The sequence below is a fragment of the Pygocentrus nattereri genome, chromosome 11, assembly GCF_015220715.1.
Source record: "Pygocentrus nattereri isolate fPygNat1 chromosome 11, fPygNat1.pri, whole genome shotgun sequence".
In the NCBI taxonomy this organism is placed as follows: domain Eukaryota; kingdom Metazoa; phylum Chordata; class Actinopteri; order Characiformes; family Serrasalmidae; genus Pygocentrus; species Pygocentrus nattereri.
Genome location: NC_051221.1, coordinates 11740560 through 11765885, shown reverse-complemented (window position 1 = coordinate 11765885; position 25326 = coordinate 11740560). Strand labels below are relative to the sequence as shown.

General features: G+C 39.7%; 1 protein-coding gene across 1 annotated transcript; it reads right to left on the bottom strand.

Annotated features, from left to right (window-relative positions):
- Positions 1–451: 451 nt before the first annotated feature.
- Positions 452–18261, bottom strand: spaca4l (sperm acrosome associated 4 like). Its single transcript, XM_017711953.2, has 3 exons — positions 18114–18261; positions 3737–3847; positions 452–2921 (listed from the first exon to the last, which is right to left on the bottom strand). The coding sequence occupies exons 1-3, from the start codon at positions 18163–18165 to the stop codon at positions 2698–2700; spliced, it is 387 nt and encodes a 128-aa protein (XP_017567442.1). The 5' UTR covers positions 18166–18261; the 3' UTR covers positions 452–2697.
- Positions 18262–25326: the final 7065 nt, after the last annotated feature.

The following is a 25326-nucleotide window of genomic DNA, read 5'->3' as shown; positions in this document are numbered from 1 at the left end:
CTTGTATTTGTCCATTGTATGAGTAAACCTTTCTCCTGTTTACAGTAGCATTTGTTGAGAAGTGTGAACTGATGTGATTTGACTGGAATGTCGCATTATTGAGAGCTTTACAGGGTGGCTATTGTTTAGATGTGAAATAACAATGACACCCCATCACTTAACCCAAAACTAACCAAGCTTTTCAACAATAGAAAAGCCCTTGAGGTCAGTCAGTTCTGCTATCATAGACAGATAAGCTGCGCTGCCTGAAGGCCAGTTACATGCCTTAAATGCTATGACGGTCTCTGCTCTAACTTTTTAAAACTCCTTTTTTTTTTTTTTTTAGAAAATAAATCATATTTTAACCCCTCCCCACAACCTCCCCCCCCCCCAAACTGGATTGGCCACACCAACATTTATTGCTTTCATACAACAGAAGTAGAGGGAAAAAGTAAAGCCAGGAAGCCACATGCATTCTTTCAAACATATGTTTTTATTATTGGCAGATTGTTCCAACAAAAAAAGTAGTTCCAGCAGCTTAGAGTAAAGCAATCATTGTTGTTACTTGGCAGCTGGTAGGTGGCAGAGTGATACAGGCACAATAAACCAAGTGTCTTAGCATCAGATGCAACAGCACATTTTTCAACCAATCGGATTGCTTTGGATTTACTATTGCATGAATGAAAACCAGCTCTAAGTTGTTGAATATGGCTCCTGATCCCAGAGGGCCACAGTACTGCTGAGTTGAGCTCTAACTCCATATATGCACTAATATGTTATGTTTTTATACCACAATAACTGAAAAAACATGCAACACAAAATAGTACCTGATCAGCTAAGCTATCTGCAGGATGTCCATAGCCAACATCATCTCAAGCACTTAATTCATTTTTCCAGGAGAAATTTCCAGACAGCATTTACCACATTATATATCCTCATATGCATGCGATGGCATGCTGAAATGTTTCCAGTTCACCGATGAATCCCGAAGAAAGCTTAAAACACTGCACTTTTCCATAAAAATTTGGCCTCCAAATGAAAGTGTTTGAAGGGGTATAACAAATTAAAACATTTGAACAAACAAAAACAACAAGAAACAATATGTGTATCAACCCATAAGCAGTAGCATCCTAGGATATTTCTCCCAGGGGAAAATATGTCGATTAAATTCCTAGAGATATCATTTAAAACCTTTCCAAAGACTGTCAACTGTTAAAATCAATTTATCAACACTAAAATGATGATTTGGTAACTTGACAACAAGGCACTTGGAATTTACCCTGGGAAAAATTCAGTAGCACTTCATTTAGAGTACATAGTGACATCATAACATATGTATAAGCATTGAATAACATATTTATAAAGCAATAATAGAGTATTTACTAACAGCTTATGCCTGTAATGGCAAGACACAATCAAAATAATTTTTTATGAATTTTGATAAGTGACATAAGGGGTTTAAACCAAAAGCAACTTACTGACATAGAGCAAAAATATTGCTTCAAAAATCCAATGTTTATATATGTTTTATGAAATCCCTTTGTAGGTAGGCTTCAAATAAAGTGTTATCAAAATTTCAAACAGCCACATTATAAATTGCTTTTAAGTTCATTTATAGATATGCTTTGCTAATGTTGTCCACAATATCATGACAGGAAAGCAAAGATGTCTGGAATCAGAAATTTACAGCCAATGTAAATAGCTGTTTTGCTCAGTACAGCACAAGCAAAGGACCTAACACTAAGCATAACGAAATGTCTTTAAAAGAGGATTAATTATTTGAAATCTGATGGAGTTAACAATAACATGACATCATATGGCAGTATATGTATATGCAAATTAATATACATGAATGCACAAATCTGAAGCTTCATGGCAACAAGAGATTTTCCTAAATCACGATTACAGGGTGCAGAAAGTTGGACGAGCTGCTTCACATTAGTGCATGTGAGTGTGATGAAGAAATAAGGGGAACACTTTACTGTAGGGCAGTGTTAATAAGGCTACACGACACCTACATAAGCCCTTCATTCAAACAATAGGCTTATTCCAATAGGCATCACTTGTTATAGAGGTTGTATTTGGCAACTTGAAGCATATTTGACATAACAGCTATGTCAGGAGTTTAATAATTGCCATACAGTCTTTAAAATCATGAATAAGCAGTTATAACCCTTAAAATGGCAACGGTGACCTGTTGCTTGCCAAATAGTGAGTCCAAAACTTAAGTCAGCATTAAAACCATCAACTTCATCACACTTTTGCCATTTTTATTTATGTGTTGTCATGGCTTATTAATGACTTTTAAGGCATTTATGACCTCCTTAATAAACCAGTTTGAAACCAATCATGAAGCCTTTACAAGGGTGGTCTTATTGTGAAGTGGTACCAGTTTATTTAAGCTGTCATGACCAGCATATGTAGCCATATGGACGCTGCCCTACAGTATACTGTAAAAAATGGCTTGTCAATTCAACCTAAACAATTACTTAATGTGGTAACAAGTGAATTAACTAGTTGTATTCAACCTCAATGAAAATCAGATGAATGATTCTTTCAATTAATGTCATTTTTCAGTTGAATTAAACCAGTTCATTAAGTAATTTTATAGTTTGATCTGATGAGCCATTGTTTACAGTGTTACCAGTATAAATGACCCTTAAATAATCTGTAGGTGGGGTAAGGGTGGGTGTCTGCACAATTGTGAATGTGTTGACCTCACACCAGGACCTTAGAGATGAGGAGTGAGGTGATGGAGGCGACTGCCAGTGTGAGAGTGTGCAGGGACAGGCCAGGGGCAGCGTTGCACAGATCAGTACTGCAACAGGTCTTGGTCATTTTGTAGACGGTGGAGTTGGAGCCGGATGGGAAGTTCACGTCAGTTGTCTTGTTACATTCAGTCTGTGCCAAGCAGCCCTTCATCTTCAGCTTAACAAAGCCCACTGAGGAAAACCATCACTTGACTGATTAGTTCACTGTTAAATGGCTCTTGGCTTTGATGAACAGGACTAGGAACAATCTCAGTAATGCTTTACTGCAGGGCAATGTTCATATACATCCTTCATAAACTGCTATTGGAACAATACCTCGTATCTCCAGTTTTGACATTTTTCAGTTTCTAACATAGTTTGAAAATTCCTGTCACCGTTTACACGGTGTGTAAATTTCACAATCAATGACATACAGAAAGAAATGGCCAAAAAATGTCTGGTTCCATTGACTTACACTAAACGTAAATGTGTTTTTTTGCCTCTTCTGTAAAATTACCATTTTGGAGGTACGAGGTTTTGTTCCAACATTAGCAACATGTGTTTATAAAGGCTGATTTCACTTATAAACACTGTGCTACAAAAACTGTTACCAAAATCTAACGTTTACAAGTTGTATTAATTCTAAAAAGGTTCTACAAACTGGCAAATCTCATTTATGAGCATGGTCCTTTAAAGAACCGTCTACTGAAAGGATCTCTAGGGGACCAAAAGTGGGTAAGCAATGATCTCTACAATGAACCCTTTTTGGGAATGTTTATTTTTAAGAGTGGAAGTATTTTCATCTTCCTATTAATTAACACATTAATCCTAATGGGCTGTTTTAATAAATGACCCCTTTTGTTTCCACACAGATATTAAATGTATTATTATTGTACTTCTAGAGTTTAAATACAACAAACATTAACGTTCTATTAAATGAAACTTTAATGTTTTGTGGAAATTGTTCCAATTTGTGGTCTGTTACTGTTCGGTCCAGATGTCCTTACCTGCTGTACCCACTCCGCTATAGCACAGGTCACCCGCACTGCATGTCTGCGTGGAGGTCACACACAAACTCCACAAACCTATGTCACATTTATAGCACTGCAGAGTGTGGGCTGAGAGAGAGAGAGAGAGAGAGAGAGAGAGAGAGAGAGAAAGATCAGGAAGGAAATTCAAATGATGACAATACAAACAAATGCAAACAGTTATGAATGCAATAAGCCACTTGAGGCTTTGTGTTACAGTGATTTTACAGTGATGGGGGCAGTTGTGGGCTGGAGGTTAGGGAACTGGTGACCTTCCGGTCATAAGGCCGGTTCCCTAAGCTCTAGCCCATGACTGCCCCATCACTGTAAAATATGACTGAGGTGTCCTCAGTCTGAGCAAGGCACCTAACCCCCAAGTGCTCCATGGGCGCTGTGGATGGGGCTGCCCACTGCTCCGGGCAAGTGTGCTCACTGCCCCCTAGTGTGCTCACTAGTGTGTATGTGGTGTTTCACTGTACGGATGGGTTAAATTTCAAGCCCCTAAAATCCCAAGCTCATTCCATACTAAGCTTATTATCCAGTAACTACATGGACTTCATTGCAAAGTAGTTGAGGTTACATGTCACCAGGCACAATACATGATGTCGTTTAATGGTTAGTAATAATAATCAGAGCACAGAAACTACAAAGCAGTGACGTCTGTTCACAGCAGGCAGTGGTAACCAAGCAACAAAACAGTAGATCAAAGCTTTTAATGTGGATCAGCAACATCACATTTTAGCTCCTGTGAACGTTTCTCAGCTTCTTGTACTACAGCTCATGTTTGTAGGTCAGTGTTAAGTGGTGCAGATGCATGAAAACTGACCCTTTTACACTTTAATACCAGCACTGATGCAAAGTATGATCAAACCAAAGGGGTTTGAATATCAGCCTTGAAAGGGGCAGGGTTTGTAGCAATGTTAGGTTGGTCTCAGTGAAACTAGTTTAACAGCATATTCCCTGAGTAATGGGAAATGACAGCAGGAACTAAAGCAAAATCTGACTCTGTTCTGTCTTCTGTGCTGAAATGTGTCGTCAGATTATACATATTGCTCCTATTCTGTCACCTTTAAAATCCAGACAGAATGCATGTGCTGAGATAAGCGAGATTTGTTAGGGGCAAATCCAGGGTCGTGGTCGAAACAGTCCAGAGTCAATGAGCCAATACGGACAGATCGTGGGACAGACATGACAAACAAATATAGACCAATACAAAGACCGGCAAACACAAGGGGCAAGCACAGGGCTTAAATACACAGGGAAAATGAGGGTCAGGTGAAAACAATCAGGTCGGAGTTACAAAACCAAAACAAACGCACATGGAGTAGGAGGAGCCAACTGTGACATTGTGACAGCTGTGGTCTCAATTTAGGGACAAAAACCCGCAAGAATGAACTGAATAAACCATTTAGAGCAGTAAGCATGAGAATAATCAATATGTGCAGTGATAAATTACTTAGACATATCCATTAAATCTATGTTATTCATGTGAAAACAACTGACACATTTGAATCCCATACATTATTAGCACTATTTGCTAAGAATACACTGAGGGCCTTGAGCTTCCCAACCCTGGTTGGCATATTTTAGGGGTTTTCCAGCTCCGACATGCTCAATCCAACTAATTAGTTGAATTAAACATGGGTGTGTTGAACACTACTGGAGCTTCACACTGGATTAAAATGACTCCACAATTATTAATGTCAGACTGTAAAACTACACTTGTTGCAGATTCATACTGGATTAAAATCGCTCCACAATTATTACCATAGGACTGTAAAACTACACACGCTGCAGATTCATACTGGATTAAAATCGCTCCACAATTATTACTGTCGGACTGTAAAATTACACACGCTGCAGATTCATACTGGATTAAAATCGCTCCACAATTATTACTGTTGGACTGTAAAATTACACACACTGCAGATTCACACTGGATTAAAATCGCTCCACAATTATTACCGTAGGACTGTAAAACTAAACACACTGCAGATTCATACTGGATTAAAATCACTCCACAATTATTACCGTAGGACTGTAAAACTACACACGCTGCAGATTCATACTGGATTAAAATCGCTCCACAATTATTACCGTCAGGCTGTAAAACTAAACACACTGCAGATTCATACTGGATTAAAATCACTCCAGGAATCCTGGTTGGTTCTTCACAAACAGAGAGATAATTTGGTTAGAGCTGTTTTTATTTGTGTACTTAACATTGAGATATTGAAGACATCATCAAATTTTCAAATTTTTGAAAAAGCGATCACACTGTTAAGAGACCAATTAGGAATATTGAAGTACAGGTGTGTTCCTAATAAAGCAGCGGGGTACTAAACATCTTTACAGGCCACAATTAACATTAGATTTTTATACCCCAATAAGTACTATAAAACCTGCCCTGTGGTGGTCCTGTAGGGGTCCTGAGTATTGAAGAACAGGGTTAAAAGTGGCTAACAAAGTATCAGTGAAACAGATGGACTACAGTATGTAACTGTAGAATTACAAAGTGCACCTACAGAGTAAGTGGAGCTGATAAAATGGACAATGAGTGTCAGTACAAGGAGTTTTCATGAAGTGGCTGTTTGGGAGTGTGTGTGTGTGTGTGTGTGTGTGTGTGTGTGTTTGTGTGTGAGAGAGAGAGAGAGAGAGAGAGAGAGAGAGAGAGAGAGAGAGACAAAGCACATTCATCTCTTGGCCAAGCAAGAGTTCTTCACAGTGACCTAGTCTGTTGGGACTGCAGAGCTGAGCACCTGGTCTTTCAGGTGGATCCAGTTTCACATTTTCTTTTGAAAATCTTTACCAGGGAAACACCTGAGGACCTTTCATAGCTGCCAGCTCCACTGGGGCAGCAGTAGGAGTTATGGGGTGGGGGTGGGGAGTGTCACTCCAGGGGAACTTGCGTAAAGCATCTTGCTCTGAGGCACAACTGTGATATGAGGCAAGAACCAGTTCTACTGAATAGGCTTTCAAACTGGGTCACCGTTCTCTTTCCATGAGAATTCATATCAGATAACTTGTTGGTAGACCTGGCCCTCCAAAAGAGCAGTGTTTAGGTGATTCTGACCTGAAAACTGAAAGAAGTAGCATCACTGAGTCAGGAGACTAAAATACGGTGAGCATGTGCTGCGCTGTAAAGTCTATAATAATCTTTTAGAAGTCAGAGGGGTCGGGAGTTTTTCAAACCACGTCATACATGTTTACATATTAACGTCACAAACACAGCCTCAAAAAGAAGATTTTGCTCGATACTCAGGTCTCAACTGCACAATCAACATTATATTGATGAAGATATGGTGTTGATAGTAGATCATTCACTCACATCCTCAGAAGACACATCTTTCACAAAACAAAGACTTAAGAGCTCTCTTTGAATTCTCTTTCAATGTGCTGACAATCATCAGATTAATCGGCTTGATTAATCGCCTCTATTTCCACCATAGAGGTCTTCAAATCCCCACATCTTACATTGTGTGGTTCTTAAGAAATAAATCTTGTATATATTATAGATATTGGGATCAGCCCACGGGTGGCTGTGAGTCCAAGACAGCACAATTGTTCTCACTCTCTCTGGGTGGGTAGGATTGCCTCCCTGTCTTCCCCGTCACTCAGCACGATGCCAGCCAGCATGGGCGTCTGTTTGCTGACGTATCAGAACTGGCGGTTGGCACTGTCTAATGATGTTGCATGAGTGGCAGTTGGAAAAGATGTGGTGGCTCTTTGCCCTTCTAGCGCTCGTAGAAGTGTGTGACTGGTGGAGTCCTAATTGGTGGGTGGAATTAGAAATGACTAAATTGGGGAGAAAACTGGGATTTATTAATAACAGTAGCCAATGGATAGTTGCTGAACTCCGTCAGCAGTCAGCTATACAAGGCACTATTTTTGTAGAACATTCATGGATTCCTCCGACAGATATATATGAACATTGAGTGGTAATCTGCTAACATATAATTCTTTCAGCGATGGGACTACTTTTGCAGAGCTTACACTGCTAGGTTATAGCTATGTGGCTACAAATAGACCCGGAAATGCACCAGGCTCCACTTGATTACCATGGATACCAGAAAACACAATGAACCAGAATGTCTTTTGTTACTATGTTGATCCAGTGTTAGAAAGTTGATTGATTAAAATTTCATTGGAACAGTATTAAAAGTGTTGCTCTTGTGATTTGAAAACTTAATCGCAATTTCGGTATAAAGACAATCAGTCATTCAGATGGAACAGTACAAACCGAGCAGGTTGAAAAGCTCTGCTTATTTTAGGCCTGCTCTTCTAGTCTGTTGGTTCCCAAACCTGCTCCTGGAGAACATCTGTCCTGCATTCTTGGGTGGTGTCTATGTTCTTCCCCATGGCATCTTCCTTACTCAACTACACCTGATTCAAGTTATCAGCTGGATAATTTCAGGTGGTTGTGCCTTCAGGGCTGTAGCTGCCCACACTGTCCAAGCCTGGGCTCCACCCATATTTGGGAAACTCCCTGTGCTCACATATATAAATGAACATCATGAACAAAAGCAGCTATTATCATGCGCTTTGGGAAACCTGGGAGGATGAACAGTGCAAACAGGGTGTGTGTTTGTAGTCAAACACAACATGGATCAGGAAAAACCATGTGCTGCCCAGAGAGGACACCGTGACATAAACACGCCACCAGAGCGTGACATGACCTTGTCTTTGGAGGCATTTGGGCAGCACACCTGAGCGCAGTCATGGCCGGGACTGCGGCCACACCTAGTCACACAATCAAGACTTTCCAGGGCACTCCTCTCTCCACAAATCTCCTTACAATTATAAATGATGAGATTTTAGGCAGTATCATCACTATCATTGCTGTCCAAAGACTCTCCAAAAAGGCAACTTTAGAGGAGAGTTACTTTAAAATGACTTTATTCCAAATACATTTTGGGACATCTGGCAGAAGTTCTTACCCAGAGCGTCTTACAATTTGATCATTTTACACAAGTAAGTGAAGGTAGTGTTAGGAGTCTTGCCCAAGGACTCTTTTTGGTATAGTGTAGGGTGTTTACCCAGGTGAGGGTTTGAACCCCAGTGTCCAGCGTAGAAGGCAAAAGTGTTACCCACTAGGCTATACAACCACATTTCTATTGGTACATTGACCCTGAAATTTTCACACACCGTAAAGAGCAGCTGATGCGCTCAAATGGAAAATATTGATCAAAGATGTACATACGTTTGGTGTAGATGGTTAAGATTCCTCCAAAAATGCCCAACTACTACTGAACTCATCCTACTTGAGCGTGTCAGTTTCAGTTTAAGTAATGTTTATGTGGTTTATTATGGACCTGTTTAATACAATGTAAGTCAATATAATGTAAGTCATTATTTTGGGTCATTTATTTTAGTCCATTCATTCTGATCATTTTTACATATTTATATATTTGTTGGAACACAATATCATATTTCTGTTGTTGTCTGTTATACATTACAACATGATGAATGTGTATAAATTTCATGACGAATGGACTAAAACAAATGACCCAAAATAATGAGAAAAGTCTGGTTCTATTTACTTCCATTAAAAATAAAGTATGTTTTTTTCCTTCTCCTGTTCCCAAAGCTATACTATGTGTGTATATTATATATATATATATATATATATATATATATACACACACACGCACACACACGCATGCATTTATGTATCACAAATATGGATACACAATATGGACGTGGACATGCGTTGCAAAGAGGACATGAGAACAATAAATTATGATTATTGTTTTACTGGAGGAGTGTACCTTTTGTTACCCCAGACATTTTCCTGTGTCCAGACACAATCTCCAGCAGAGCTATCAGGTTACTAACAGGGATAATAAGGTCTGTGTAATCCTACAGCAGCCCAAACCATGTTTTAATGTCTACACCAACAGGTGACTTAGCTATGCTGTAATACTCGACTGTGAGTCAGAGCATTACCCTCTAACAGGCTGCATTACAATACACCCACACTGAGGCATGCTGGGACAGGGCAGGAAAACGCCCCTGTATTCCTCGAGACAGATAATAATCAGATGAAACATTCCACCAAAAGACTGCCTTTTGAGGCCACCTTACATTGTCAAAGCATACATGCACGGAATATACATACACATAGAAATTAGATATGAGATAATTCACTTACATGAGGCAGAAGAAAGTCAAAGGAAAATAAGCAAAAAAAAACAAGAGCTTCCAAAACTTTAGTTTAAAAACTGATTAAAAGCTACAGAGAAAATGTGTCTCCTAACAACCACTCGGAAGACCTAGTAGACACCAATACTGTTCCCATTAGATAGACACCACTTAAAGCTTTCATCTTTGAGAGAGAGGAGAAAATCAAGCTGCTTCAGACCTAAAAGCATCCACAGGTGTTTCTGTCCATCCTTCCACTGTGAGTTTCACCCTCATAGTAAACAGGTTCTGACTGTGGGTTGGAACTCAAGTTCGTGCTAATAGTGCAAAATAATAATTTTAAAAAATCCAGTACAATAAACCAGGCACTTTAATCTGAACATTTATATATTTTTAAAAACATCTAGTGGGGCAAAAATACTCATTCTATTGGTGGAATGTCTTGGACAGTTACACCTATGCTAGCTTAGATGACTGCTGCCCTCTGCTGGACAGGGAATGTGACTTCAGCCTTTTACTGGCCGTGTACTCAGTTCCTTTTATCATCTCTATGAAACACACTTTAATCTCATGCAGAGCTCATTAATTAGCTCAATGCAATTTATTAATGACAAATATTTACACAATATATGTATATTGTATATGTATAAGGCTGACTTCTAAAGCATTTGATAAGAACCTACACTGAGGCTGCAAAACATCAGACTGGAACTTTAACCCTTAATGTGAATGTTCTGTGGTAGCAAAGTGATATAAATAAAATAAAACTATGAAAATGAAATGTCCAGAATATTGATTGTATTTGCATAGCTAATTATAGATGCTTTGTAAATGGTTATTATATATTTACCTTAATTTTCTCTACCCCTAAACCTGGTCCTAATGCTAGATCTGGTCCTAATCCTACCCTTTACATTAGCACAGAGCCTGAATTTAACTTTAACCTATTAGAGTTAAATCTAACTCTAACTTTGGTCTTAAACCTAGCCCTAGATGTAATCCTAACATTTACTTCAACTCAAAACTAAAACCTGATCCTAACTAAATTCTTAGGACCAAGGGTAGAATTGGGTTTAGGTTTCATGTTGAGGGTAAGGTTAGGATTAGGACCATTGCTTTAATTCTAAACCTAGCCGTACACCTAATCCTAACCTTAACTTCAACTCAAAACTTAAACCTAACTCTAACCTTGTTCCTAAACCCAGTTTTAGACCTAATCCTAACCTTAACTTCAACTCAAAACTTAAACCTGACTCTAACCTTGTTTCTAAACCTAGCTATAGACCTAATCCTAACATTTACTTCAACTCAAAACTTAAACCTGACTCTAACCTCGTTTCTGAACCTAGCCGTAGACCTAATCCTAACCTTAACTTCAACTCAAAGCTTAAACCAAACTCTAACACTGGTCCTAAACTTAGCCTTGTTTCTAACCTTAAACCTAAACCTACCTCAAACTTTGTTCCTAGACCCTGTCTTTGTTCTACTCCAAATCCTGACCCCAACCTCAACATGAAACCTAAACCCAAATCTACCCCTGGTCCTAAATTAAAGTACTGGTCCTAATCCTAACCTCACCCTCAACTCAAAACCTAAACCTAACTCTAACCTTTGTTCTAAACCAAGCCCTAATCATAATCATAGCTCTAATGCTGTTGACATTCTGAGCTTCACCAGATGTTAGAAATTTGAACATTAGCCTTCAATCAGTTTTAAGTCTAAACACACAGACATTAAAAAATAGTCTTTTACATAAACAGTTCTTTATTTTCATTCCAGTAGCTTGGAACCACCTTCAGTTAACATTTGTGTCAGAAGTTTATAGTCTAGACTCAGTTTGTCGTCTTATCACTCAATGCAAACACATTTTCATTTCATGTTCATTACTTTAGCTGGAGGCAGTTTACAGAAGCTGACTGGAAAGATAAACAAACTCTGTGCTCCATCAAAACCCCACGAGGTGCTTAGCATACAATTTATGTTGACCATGTTGACCTGAACTTAATAAATCTCCAGCTACCTTCATTGTGTCCTCGTGAAAAGTCTTATATAAATATACATAAGGGTTTGTTTTCTTTAAAACAATAGTTAGATAATGTGTTTCCCCAGTTGTGGTCATTCCCATTGGTGTGTGTTTGAAGCAGAGTAATTTTCCGTAAAGGACAAAGGACCATTTAACCCCTTAAAACCCCTTAAATCTCAGGACCAATTAACTCCTTGAAATCCTTTAAAAATCCCAGAACCAATTAACCCCTTAAAATCCCAGAACAAATCAACCCCTTAAAATCCCAGGACCAATTCATTTCTTAAAATCCTACAACCAATTAACCCCTTAAGACCCCTTAAAATTCCAGGAACTGTTAACCCCTTAAAATCTCAGTGCCAATTAACCCCTTAAAACCCCTTAATACCATACGACAAATTAACCCCTTGAAATCCCAGAACCAATTAACCCTTTAAAATCGCTTAAAATCCCAGGATCAATGAATCCCTTACAATCTCAGCAACATCTTAAAATCCTAGAATCAATTAACCCCTTAAAACCCCATGATCAATTAATCCCTTAAAATACCAGGACCAATCACCCCCCCCTAAAAATCCTTAAAATCCCAAGATCAATTAACTTCTTAAAATCCCTTAAATACCAGGACCAATTAACTAATTAAAACCGCATAAAATCCCAGGATAAATTTACTCCTTAAGTACCCTCAAATCCCAGGACCAACTAGCCTCTTACACCTATTAAAATCCCAGGATCAATTAACCACTTAAAATCCTACGACCATTTAATCCGTTAAAACTCCTTAAAATCCCAGCACTAATGAACTCCTTCAAATCTCAGGCTTATTACATACTAAGGCTTTTTACTCAGTAACTACAGAGACTTCAGTGCAAACTAGTGGAGTTTTTCTTAGGTTGTAGAAGTGTGTAATAAAACTTTGGGCCTTCGGGTGGGCTCTGACCATGTAAGGGGTTAAAAAAAAGCTAACCTTCCTGCTTTGCTGATTTCAGAACTGTTTGAATGGTTGCACCTCAAGACTAACAGAACTCTGTGGCCTCTGACTGTCCTCCGTTTAATTTCAATGTCTGCGCAGTATTATGTAAGTAGGCCTGAACTGTAACATTAGATAGTCTATCAAGTCTATTAATAGTAGGTGGCATTTAGAAGTGATTTCCTTCAGCCAGTAAACTCTAGGCAAAAAGGGCTCTATAAAGTACTAAACAAAGGTTCTTTGAACCCTTTTAATGCTGTACACAGTACGTGAGAAAGTCAAGAGACCATCCTTCATTCAAATCATTCCAGCCAAAACAGTGAGGGTATCTATTTTTCAGATGTTTGAGAGGAGATTAGATATGAAAGAATCCACGTGCACAGGGAAGGAGGAAGTCAAAGCAAAGTAAGTAACAACAATCAGGAGTTCCCAAAACTACAGAAGAGTCACCGAGAAAATGTTACTCCTAACAAGCACCCATCAGAAAAACAGCACTTAAAGCTTTCATCTTTGAGAGAGAGAGGAGAAAATCAAGCTGCTTCAGATCTGAAAACATCCAAAGGTGTTTCTGTCCATCCTTCCACTGAGATGACTCAGTGCTGTGGGTCTGAAAGGATGTGTAGCTATCAACAAGAACCTCACTAAGAAACCAGAAAGGAGGGACATTTGCACTAGAACACCAAACCTGGACAAGTGAGGTGAGGACTAAGGCTTGATGTAAATTTTGAGAACGCTTGGATGGTGGAAAGCAGGAAATGCTAAACCAACTTCTAAGACTGAACTTTGGATGTGTGGAAAAATATCCTTGTAAATGTCTTTGAAAGATGAAAAATGAGCCAGTTGTGGGTTGGAGGTTTGGAACCGGAAGGTCACCAGTTCGCCCTTGAGCTGACAGTGTAGGACTGAAAAGCTGTTGAGCAAGACATGTAACCCCCAATTGCTGCCCGGGCGCTGCAGATAGGGCTGCCCACCACTCTGGGCAAATGTGCTCACTGCCCCCTAGTGTGTGTGTGTTCACTAGTGTGCATGTAATGTTTCACTGCACGGATGGGTTAGATTGCAGAGGTGAAATTTCCCAGTTGTGGGACTTTTAAGGGTCACTTAATATTCTATCAAATATGTCTTCTGGAAAATACACTCACCGGCCACTTTATTAGGTACTGTTCAATTGCATGTTAACACAAATAGCTAATCAGCCAATCACATGGCTGCAACTCAACAGATTTAGGCATGTAGAGGTGGTCTAGACAACTTGCTGAAGTGCAAACTGAGCATCAGAATGGGGAAGAAATGTGATTTAAGTGACTTTGAACATAGTACGGTTGTCAGATGGGCTGGTCTGAGTATTTCAGAAACTGCTGGTCTACTGGGATTTTCACGCACACCCATCTCTAGGGTTTACAGAGAACGGTCCGAAAAAGAGAAAATATCCAGTGAGCGGTCAGTTGTGTGGACGAAAATGCCTTGTTCATGTGAGAGGTCAGAGGAGAATGGGCAGACTGGTTTGCGACGATAGAAAGGCAACAGTAACTCAAACACCTTGTTGAAAGTGTGCCACGAAGAATTAAAGCAGTTCTGAAGGCAAAAGGGGGTCCAAGCTTTTAATAGTGTACCTAATAAAGTGTCCGGTGAGTGTAAATAATTTATACTTAATTGCTGTTTTGACTGGAAATTAAAGAAGTCTGTATTAAATGATTGACCTCTTCTCTAGTGTCTTTTTTTGTGAAAATGGATCTACATTTACCTCAGTTTGACTTTAGACCTTCAGATTAGTTTCTTCGTTCCTGTTTAGGTTTAATTTCACGCTGCTTAGTTGGTTCAGCTTTTCACAGCTTCAGCATTTTATTATAGACCAAAAAGAGAAGAACAGAGCCTCACAAACTTCAACTCCTACGCTGATCCTGCAGGTCTATGGGAACTCGGTACAGAAGAAATTTTTGACTGAATTATTTTTCAACAAGTTGGTTTTATAACTAGTTTTTATTCTAGTTAATTCAGTGCAAAAACAAACCCTGCAAAAGGCTTTAAACTCCTCTGTCCACCTGCTTCCACCCACACCTTGGATTTGCCTGTCATGCACCTGTCTAGAGGCTACCAAGGCAAGTTCCAGCACGATCTGGGTGGGTCTCTCAAAACATGCCTGTCATTCTTGAGCAACCTTACGCTGCTTTTATGTTTCTGCTTTTACCATGTTTATGCTTTTATTTTGAACTTCACCAGCACTATACACCAGTTCAGTAAACCACGATAGTGGTAAAATTTGATTTGTCTGATTGGTTTCGGGTCCGATCACACAGATTTGTTAAAAGGAAAAAAGTATTAATATTTTGGAAAAATAATAACTCCAGAAATAATACCATCCAAAAAAAAAACAAACAAACAAACAAACAAAAAAAAAACACCAGGAGTAGAAGTACAAAAGTACTGGGTCAACTACTTACCATGTTTCTTATAGTTCCTTATAGAACTGCAGTGGAACTTCTTAGTAAATTCAGTGTTTATCAGCACCAGGACTAAAATCTTTACACTCTTTTCTCTTTTTTGGATACTTTTGGTCTAAAACTATGGCATATTTTACACTGTCAAGCCAACAACAGCGGAATACTCTTCGCCACATTTGACAAACTAACAAAATCACCTACATATATGGCTCCTGAATTAGTATTCAACTGAGAAATGTAATGAGTTTGTAAAATCCTTAATATCAGGCAATCCATTAACATATCCATTTCCACCAATGAGCCCATGTCCTCTCCATCAGCACATAGAGAGATCATGGTTAATACGTCCCAGTTTAGTGCTATAAAATTGAAATTTTAATCGATACAGTGAATCATCTCAAATCATCCGCATGTAGTCCTGACATGTTAACAAACCAACTTTTTAAAGAATGCGTTTCACTCAATAGCAGCGAATACTTCAGATAGTAAACACCTCCTCACTCCTGTGGGGTGATTTTCCTAACAAATTAAAAACTGCAGAAGTGAAGCCTCTCTTACATAGCAGTAGCATAGAAGCAACTCTTTTGAGTAATTACAGACTGATTTCAAGTCTACCTTTCATTGAGAAAAAAGAAACTTACTGGCTTTCTATCCTTAGAAAAGCAAGCTGCCTATCTGGATTCAAGAGCCTTAAAATCTAAAGAACTAGTACGTATTCTTGGTGTACTAATGGACTCAGTCTTGAAATGGTCTTAGTTTTAGCAGTCATGTCAAAGCACTTCCTAAATCAGCTTTTTATCACCTTGAGAACATTAATAAGACTTTCTTTCAGACTAAAGCAGACCTGGAGAAGCTCATTCACATCCTTTATTTCTAGTAGGATTGATCAATGTAATGGTCTCCGAACTGGACTCCCAAAAAAAGGCAATCAAACTGCTTCAGATGATTCAAAATGCAGCTCACTAGGAGTAAACACTTCTAAATCCAGGTCCAAAAACGGTCCTATTTGAGCAGCTTTGAGTAGAAGCAAAAGTTTTGTAGCATTAAAAGCAACACAGCTTTTGCACGAGACATAAGCTGTACATAAACATAGTTTTTCTCGGCTCTAACAGCTCTTTCCTTGATGGTAAAAGCTCTCTCCTGGTTGACACACATACAAAGCCCCCCGGGTGGTACTGAGCCCCACCCTCCACAAGAAGAGGGCACAGCAAAGCAAACTGAGTTCAGTAAATAATGATAGAAAACAACCTAAAACTGACAAGCAAGAGCATTTCTTGAACATGCTACAGTATTACACTGTTAAAAAATAGTGTCTTGTAAAGTAAAATTATCTTAATTCTAGTTGATATGTCTAATATTTCTTATTTTGAGATGGTTGTGTGTTGATTCTAAGATTGTTGAGATTATTTCTAGACATTTTTACCTGTTTACGTAAAGTAAAATTATCACTATACCAGCAGAGAATGTAGCTTGTTTCACGCAACTTTCTTAAAACCAGCAAAATTGCCAATATAATGAGACAGTTTTACTTGAAACAGGTAAAAATGTTTGGAAATAAGTTACATAATCTGAAATTAATCTTATCTCAACAGGAGAAATATTGATTTATAGATTTAAGATAAATTCAATTGACAAGATGCCACTTTTTGCTGTGTATGATATGAAAATAGTCAGTCCATTCAGTAAATCTATCAAGTGCCGGCGGCTTCTGAATGAAACTTAAGTGTCCTCTGCTTTTCCAATGACTGTTATTATTGAGAACTAGACCAATCTAATCTCTCCCAGGCTTGGTCGATCAATTTGGGCTGTGATTCTTTGACAGGGCCATCATTTAAGAAGAACACCGTGACACACTAAACAGGGAGAGGCTTATGTGGTTTTTTGTTCCTCTCTCTTTTTCCTTGACATGCACTCATACGCGGGTGAGTCAGGGAGGTGAGACACATTCAGACTGTACACATAACTTATTATGCACTTATTTGCACAAATAGCTGAGGAGTAACAGGACCTGAACAGTTATAGAGGCTCCATCTACCAAAAGGCCTGTAGGGCGTGGCTCACATCACCTTTTATTGATCTTCAAATCATATTTACCCTTAGCTGAGGTGGTGATTTACAGCAGATTATTCCGAAAAGTGATACTATTGGGATTGCATGAGATCTAATCAGAGATCTAACAGTTCTAAACAGTGGTTGTTTATGTCTCTCCACACTCTCGCCCCCTCTATAATGGTCATGTGGGCTCCAACACATGAGCTGCTCCAAATACAAGCAGATCTGAGCTCATTAAATTCAATAAAAAGTTGTAAAAACTCATACAAAGTTAGAAAAATAGGACTGTCCGGCCTCATTTCACAGCCTATGTCATGTTTACCTTCATAACCCTGCTGAAAAAACCCACAGGCACCATTAACTGTTGGTTGCTGCTGTTTTTGTAATGTGTTCTGACTTTTTTCATGGGTGGAAGTCACAATGTAAAGGACTCCAGTGGCTTACCAGGTGATCAGCGGCTGATTCTAAATGCATCTGATAGTTTTATACACTGGTAAACTAGTGTTCTCCATTGAAAGCCATGCCAATTCCCCTTAGAAAGCAAAACCCTAATAGTTTCCAGTGGTGTTTTTCAGCAGGGAACGTTAAACAAACGCCGTTTTCACGTTTAAAAAACGATGCTTGTTGTTAATAATCAACTGCAAACGCGCACTAAACCGTAAAAAAGCAAGACAGACGAATATGAGAGCAGTACAAACGAGAAAAGAGCACTTCTCTAACTCCTCTTACCCGCTGTGAAGCACAACGCCACTGCAAAGATGCCCAGCAGAATCCTGTTCATGGTCAGGGTTGGTCAGCTCGCTCAGATAGGTCCTGTGTGGATCAGGTGAAAAACCGTGCTTTAGTGCAGGGAGAGTGATTCGCAAGTTTTATACAGGGTCCCGCCCACCCACAGCTCCGTTAGCTCAGAGAAGTGGGACGCTGCAGACCGGGGCTCTAAAGGGGAGGGGACTGGGGGGCGGGAGTCTGTCAATCATTTTTCGCATCATCCAATTAAATAACTACTCTTGGCCGTCAATCACATTTTGCATTGGCCAATCTGAGGGTCAGTCTGCAGACTTGTACTCTCAGCCTGACATCCTGACAGCCTGTTAACGACGGGAAGTGGCTTGATGGTTACCGTTAGAGACCACTAGGAAACGAATAACTATATATGGAATTAGTCCCAGAAGACCTGATTAAATGATTTGAATCCCTTTCATTGTGATATGAACCCAGAACACCATTAGCGACTGAAAACCACCAGGAACCGACAGACACTTTTAATGGGTTCTATGGCTTTTTTCAACAGGGAGGTGTTAAATGGGTATGGACGAAAAACGGATTAAGTGATGAAATCGCCAAGCAGATGCAGCCAAACGTTACCGTGTAATCTAGTTAGCTGTTGTGAGAAGGGGAAATTCTGCAGCCCGGAGAACTGAAATGATCGTGATGTGGACAGCCCAGCACATCACCTGGGTCCAGCTCCCAAACCTCCTGGATTTATACACCAGCCGCTGCCTGAGGAAGACCAGGAGGATTCTGAAGGACTCCACCCACCCAAGCCCCTGTGTGTTCTCACAGCTGCTGAGCGGGAGGAGGTACAGCAACACAAATTCCAGAACCAGCCCGTTCTGAGACAGTTTCTTCCCCCAGGCTATCAGGCTGCTGAACAGCCAGTAGTGCTGGTGTACATATATATATATATATATATATATATATATATATATATATATATATATATATATATTGTATTTAAATTCTATAAGGGGGCTACGCACCTAAGATTTTCACTCACTTTCCACCACCTGTGTAGATGTGATGTGACAATAAACATGATTTGATATTTCTATATTGTGTTCATGTATTTACCTACAAAGTCAGGAAGAACATGTTCTATCAGTTCACTAATGCTTTTGTGTGTGATGGACAGTCAGTTTGCATGAACTGCTCCTGCTTTACCTGCCAAAGCGACCTAAGCATGTACATATAAGCAGGTACACCTGCACACATAAACCAAAAGGAACGACAGATTTCACACAATGAAGTGATGTTAAAGTAGAAAATCGCCCAAAATAGAAATACTTCAGTAAAGATACATGAAAAATCTGCCTGAACAGTGTGTAACGCCCTATTTGCACTTTCCTTCAAAACATTGGTTGATGCATAAAATGAGAGACAGGTCGTTCACACTTGTGATTGGCCAATGCGAGTTTTGATTGATAGTCCATCTGTTATATGATTAGCCAATGCAAGAAATGATTGGCAGTGTCTCCGCCAATTCGTTACGCCCGCTGGTTCTCTGGACTGCAGACACATATACTTGGGGCTCAGAGCGCGGCAGCAGGGTGGGCTGAGGAGTCGGGTTGCGCCAGTTCCTAGGGAATAGGCCATAAAGACTGGGGCTGTGTCTCAATGCATGTCTAGGTGTTTATGATGTCTGTTTTGAAGTCAGACTAGCATCAGACTTGCTATATTCACTCAGTTACATCTACTTGCAGTGGAACTCCACCATTTTTTAAAAAAATGTTGCGTAAGTAAATCACTAAGTTGTCAGAACTGTTTCTTGTTTTGCAACAGTTTTGAGAAATAAAGTAAAAAAAATGTTAATCTGTTTTATGAAATGGTGGAGGAGCCATTACCCAGCAAACATGCGATGTCAGAAAGACGTTCAAATCATATCACGTTGATCAGTCAAGACCCAGTTTTGCATGTCTGGTGGACATATAAAAAAGGTTCAATATCTGAACGTCTGACTAGGACCTCAACTGGACGTCAGTGGACGTGCAAGACGGGTTCACTACCTGAACGTCTGACTAGGACCTCAACTGGACGTCAGTGGACATGCAAGACGGATTCACTATCTGAACGTCTGACTAGGACCTCAACTGGACATCAGTGAACGTGCAAGACAGGTTCACTACCTGAACATCTGACTAGGACCTCAACTGGACATCAGTGAACATGCAAGACAGGTTCACTATCTGAACGTCTGATTAGGACATCAACTGGACGTCAGGTGATGTGCAGGACGGGTTCACTATCTGAACATCTGACTAGGACCTCTACTGGACGTCAGATGATGTGCAGGACAGGTTCACTATCTGAACATCTGACTAGGTCCTCAACTGGACGTCAGTGGACGTGTAAGACGGGTTCACTATCTGAACATCTGACCAACACTCAATAAGTGTTTGGGAACTGAGGACACTAATTGTTGAAGCTTTGTAGGTGAAATTCTTTCCCATTCTTGCTTGATGTACAACGTCAGTTGCTCAACAGCCCGGGGTCTCCGTTGTCGTATTTTGCGCTTCATAATGCGCCACACATTTTCAATGGGAGACAGGTCTGGACTGCAGACAGGCCAGTCTAGTACCCGCACTCTTTTACTACGAAGCCACGCTGTTGTAACACATGCAGAATGTGGCTTGGCATTGTCTTGCTGAAATAAGCAGGGACGTCCCTGAAAAAGACATTGCTTGGATGGCAGCATATCTTGCTCCAGAACCTGGATGTACCTTTCAGCATTAATGGTGACGTGATAATATCCGTTACAGAATGATGTTGGTTTTTAATGCAGTGCCGCCTGAGGGATCGAAGGTCACGGGCAGTCAATGTTGGTTTTCTGCCTTGCCGCTTACTTGCAGAGTTTTCCTCAGATTCTCTGAAACTTTTGATGATATTATGGACTGTAGATGATGAAATGCATGATTAGAAACATTACTCTTAAACTGTTGGACTGTTTGCTCATGCAGTTGTTCACAAAGTGGTGAACCTTGCCCCATCCTTGCTTGTGAATGACTAAGCCTTTCAGGGATGCTCCCTTTATACCCAATCATGACACTCACCTGTTTCCAATTAACCTGTTAACCTGTGGAATGTTCCAAACAGGTGTTTTTTTGAGCACTCCTCAACTTTCCCCGTCTTTTGTTGCCCCTGTCCCAACTTCTTTGGAATGTGTTGCAGGCATCAATTTCAAAATGAGTGAATATTTGAAAAAACAAAAAAGTTTATCTGTTTAAACATTAAATATCTTTTCTTTGTAGTGTATTCAATTAAATATAGGTTGAAAAGGATTTGCAAATCATTGTATTTTGTTTTTATTTATGTTTTACACAATGTCCCAACTTCACTGCAATTGGGGTTGTAGCAATCTGCTGCAAATCTGACAAAATAAATAAATCAACAGCAAAGTGACACTTCGTGATTCCGTTTTCGCCGTGGATTTTAACTGCCAGGATGAAAAGGAAAATGAAAACGAACATCAGAGCCGCCTGCTGGAGATTCACTTTTCATTTTCCAGTTTTCTATTTCTTTTTCTAACTGACCAACATGCAAATATATATGTTAATTAGCACTAGGCGGGGCTACGGGTACATTTTAGGACATCCTCAGCCGCCTGCATCAGAATCGCCATCATTCCTCAAGATAAAAGACTTTGAGCCTCCAGAAAAATCACAGTCATGACTCAGATCTGGTGAAACTGAACATCAGACCAAACGTCGTCAGACCAAACGGCCTCAGAGAAAAGTTATTATACCAAACACAAGCCTGGTCGAGCACAGACTGGTTCATATGACTTAGAAAACTATGGTGTATCTCAATAAGCCAGTGTAACATTTTCCCAGTTTTTTCTGAGGCCGTTTGGTCTGATACCTTGTCTCTGGGGCCATTTGGTCACCAGATCTGAGACATGACGTTTTTTCCCTCGGACTGCTGGGGCTGTCCTAAAATGTACCCCGTAACCCCGCCTAGTGCTAATTAACATATATTTGCATGTTGGTCAGTTAGAAAAAGAAATAGAAAACTGGAAAATGAAAAGTGAATCTCCAGTTGGTGGCACTGATGTTCGTTTACATTTGTATTTTCATTTTGACCGTTAAAGTGCATCCACAGTGAAAACAATCATAGACTGTCACTTTTGCTGTTGATTTATCCATTTTGCATTTTCATTTTAATTTTGTCAGATTTGCAGCCAAATCACCATGAGAAAGAAATAAGAAATTAAAGTTTGCATTTTGATTTTAGTTTTGACACATATTCTGCATTTCATGAAGAAAAGCCAAAGCCAAAATGAGGTTTGTGTTTTCCTTTGTCTGTTAGCGTTTTCATTTTAGATTTGGCCGTGAAAAAACAGAATAACGACTAAAATGAAATGACAAATAGGCATTTTCAATGTATTTTTAGTTTGGTCACAAACGGCTCGTGCTCATGTGAAAAATGAAATTGCAAATGAAGGCATTTAATTTCATTTTAAATTTTGGAAAAAGAAATGGCAAAAAGAGGTTTGCATTTACATTTAATTGTTTTCATTTTCATTTCCTTTTTGACAGGATTTGTCTCCCATATGTTTCATAGAATGAAAACAGTGTCGAAATTACATATTGCAATGCAAAATAACACTAGAAAAGCAGTTCAAAATCATGTTTCATTAAAATGCTGTTTATCTTGTGTATTTAAATAAAGTGGACAACTTGATGGCTGGATTAGACAGCAAGAAAAATGGTTATGTGTGGGGTGCAGCTGAAATATTATAATTTTACTTGTTTAGCAGGTATCCAGGCTTAAAAGAATGTACTCTCTACCCATGCTCATGCAATAATGTGCTACCTCTGTAACTTGCTTTACAAAATTCTAGATATTGAATATAACTTGGCTGAAATGTTCAGTTTTTGCACTTTTTTTCCCTTTGTTTTAACTACACAAAGATCCTTAAATTAGTTGTTGGCAATATTAAGAAAGGACGGACACATTCTACCAAAAAATGCAAGGACACTTCTTGCAACACCGCGAGCCCTATGATCTGAGCAGAAATGTGGCGGGCAACACCCTGGACAGGCCGCCAAGTCCATTGCAGGGCAAACAGACAGACATACACAGTCATACCTAGGGGCAGTGTAGCATGTCCAGTTGGCCTAACTGCATGTCTTTGGAAACTGACGCTGACACGGGGAGAACATGCAAACACCACACAGAAAGGATCCTGGTCACCCAACCGGGGAATCGAACCCAGGCCCTTCTTGCTGTGAGGCGACAGCTGGAAACAGAAGGAATATGGGGTTAGATGAAGTCTTGGAGGTGTTAGTGACACATCAACGCAAGCACAGATGTTTCTTTTTGTTTTCAGAGTTTCAGAAAAAAGTCTTGACCAAATTGGTGGATATACACTTAGAGAACAGAAGGCTGGGAAGAAGTGAGCCTCCTCTTTCATCTGCACATATAAAGCAGCTGGAGATGATGGAGTTTGAAAGGGAGGAGGAACACCTCAAGGACAAGCAAAGCTTTGAATGGTATAATTTACAAGTGATTTATGTTCTATGTTATTTATCAATATTATTTGGGTATTTGTCAGTAATAATGTTATAGTCTACTGTTCTTCCAACATTGACAGGAATAATTTCTCCTTCTCATTTCAAGGTGTTACAACTTGCAAGAATAGGTGGGAAAGATGTATGAGACTGTCATTGTTTTTCTAGCTCGATCTGAAGATGTGTAGTTGCTGACACATTCACTTCATTTTTATTCTCAGCACTGCAGTAACGCTGATGTGATGGTGGTGTATTAGTGTGTGTTGTGCTGGTATGAGTGGATCAGACACAGTAGTGCTGCAGGAGTTTTTAAATGCTGTCCACTCTATTAGACACTCCTGCCTTGTCAGTCCACCTTGTAGATGTAAAGTCAGAGACGACAGCTCATCTGCTGCTGCACAGCTTGTGTTGGTCATCCTCTAGTCCTTCATCAGTGGTCACAGGACACTGTTGGCTGGATATTTTTGGTTGGTGGACTATTCTCAGTCTAGCAGTGACATGGAGGTGTTTAAAAACTTCAGCAGCACTTCTGTGTCGGATGCACTCAGACCAGCACAACCCACACTAACACACCACCACCACATCAGTGTTACTGCACCCAAATAGTACCTGCTCTGTGAGGGTCCATGGGGGTCCTGACCACTGAAGAACAGAGTAAGTACACAGAGAAACAGATGGACTACAGTCTGTAACTGTAGAACTACAAAGTGCACCTATATAGTAAGTGGAGCTGATTAAATGGACAATGAGCGTAGAAACAAGGAGGTGGTCAGAATGTTATGCGTGATCGGAGGTCAAATATATATATATATATATATATATATATATAGACCACTTCCTTGTTTCTACATCCAGTGTCCATTTTATCAGCTCCACTGACCATATAGGAGCACTTCGGAGTTCTATAATTACAGACTGTAGTGCATCTGTTAGCTTATCCCCCACAGAGCAGGTATTATTTGGGTGGTGGGACATTCTCAGCATTACAGTATCACTGACGTGGTGGTGGTGCGTTAATGTGTGTTGTGCTGGTACAAGTGGATCAGACACAGCAGCAGGATGTTAGTGTGCAGGAATTAGCTGAATTTGCTAGTGTATCAAAGCAAACTGTTATACGGGTCTACCAGCCGTGGCAAAAATTCCAGTCTACAGGCAATTCTCCTGAGAATTGTGGCTGGAAGACGAAAATGACACATAGGGACCATAGGCAGGTTTCACAGCGGCTTTCACGGGTTTGTTTCACGGCGGTTCCTGTTCGTCAGTTTAGTCTTTTTTGCCACAATTCTGACAAAAATTTACTGTAGACTGGGATTTTTGCCACTGCTGATAGACCCTTATGACCGTATGCTTGGATAGACCTGCAAATTCAGCTTCACACAACGGTATCTGGCACACCCACATACAATCACTCCTTTTTGCCAATCATTAACATTTGTTTTGCAACCGTTTCCACACACTGAACAAGATCAGTCTATGAATTCCATCACACATTCCGCAATTATTGATAGCCCCATCATCCTTAGGATAATGGGAGCCCCACAGAGCTAAATTTCAAGTGTCATAGCAAAGGGTCTGAATACTTACATCCATGCAAAATTTAAGTTTCCTTTATAATAAATTTACAAAAAAATCTAACCTAAAATCTTCTGTTTTCA

Bases quoted from the DNA above. Each gene is read 5' to 3' on its own strand.
- spaca4l (XM_017711953.2), bottom strand. From the start codon at position 18,165: ATGAACAGGATTCTGCTGGGCATCTTTGCAGTGGCGTTGTGCTTCACA. The intron at 3,848-18,113 runs GTAAGAGGAGTT...TCTCTCTCTCAG, and splicing joins GGCGTTGTGCTTCACAGCGG to CCCACACTCTGCAGTGCTAT. The intron at 2,922-3,736 runs GTAAGGACATCT...GGTTTTCCTCAG, and splicing joins TAGCGGAGTGGGTACAGCAG to TGGGCTTTGTTAAGCTGAAG.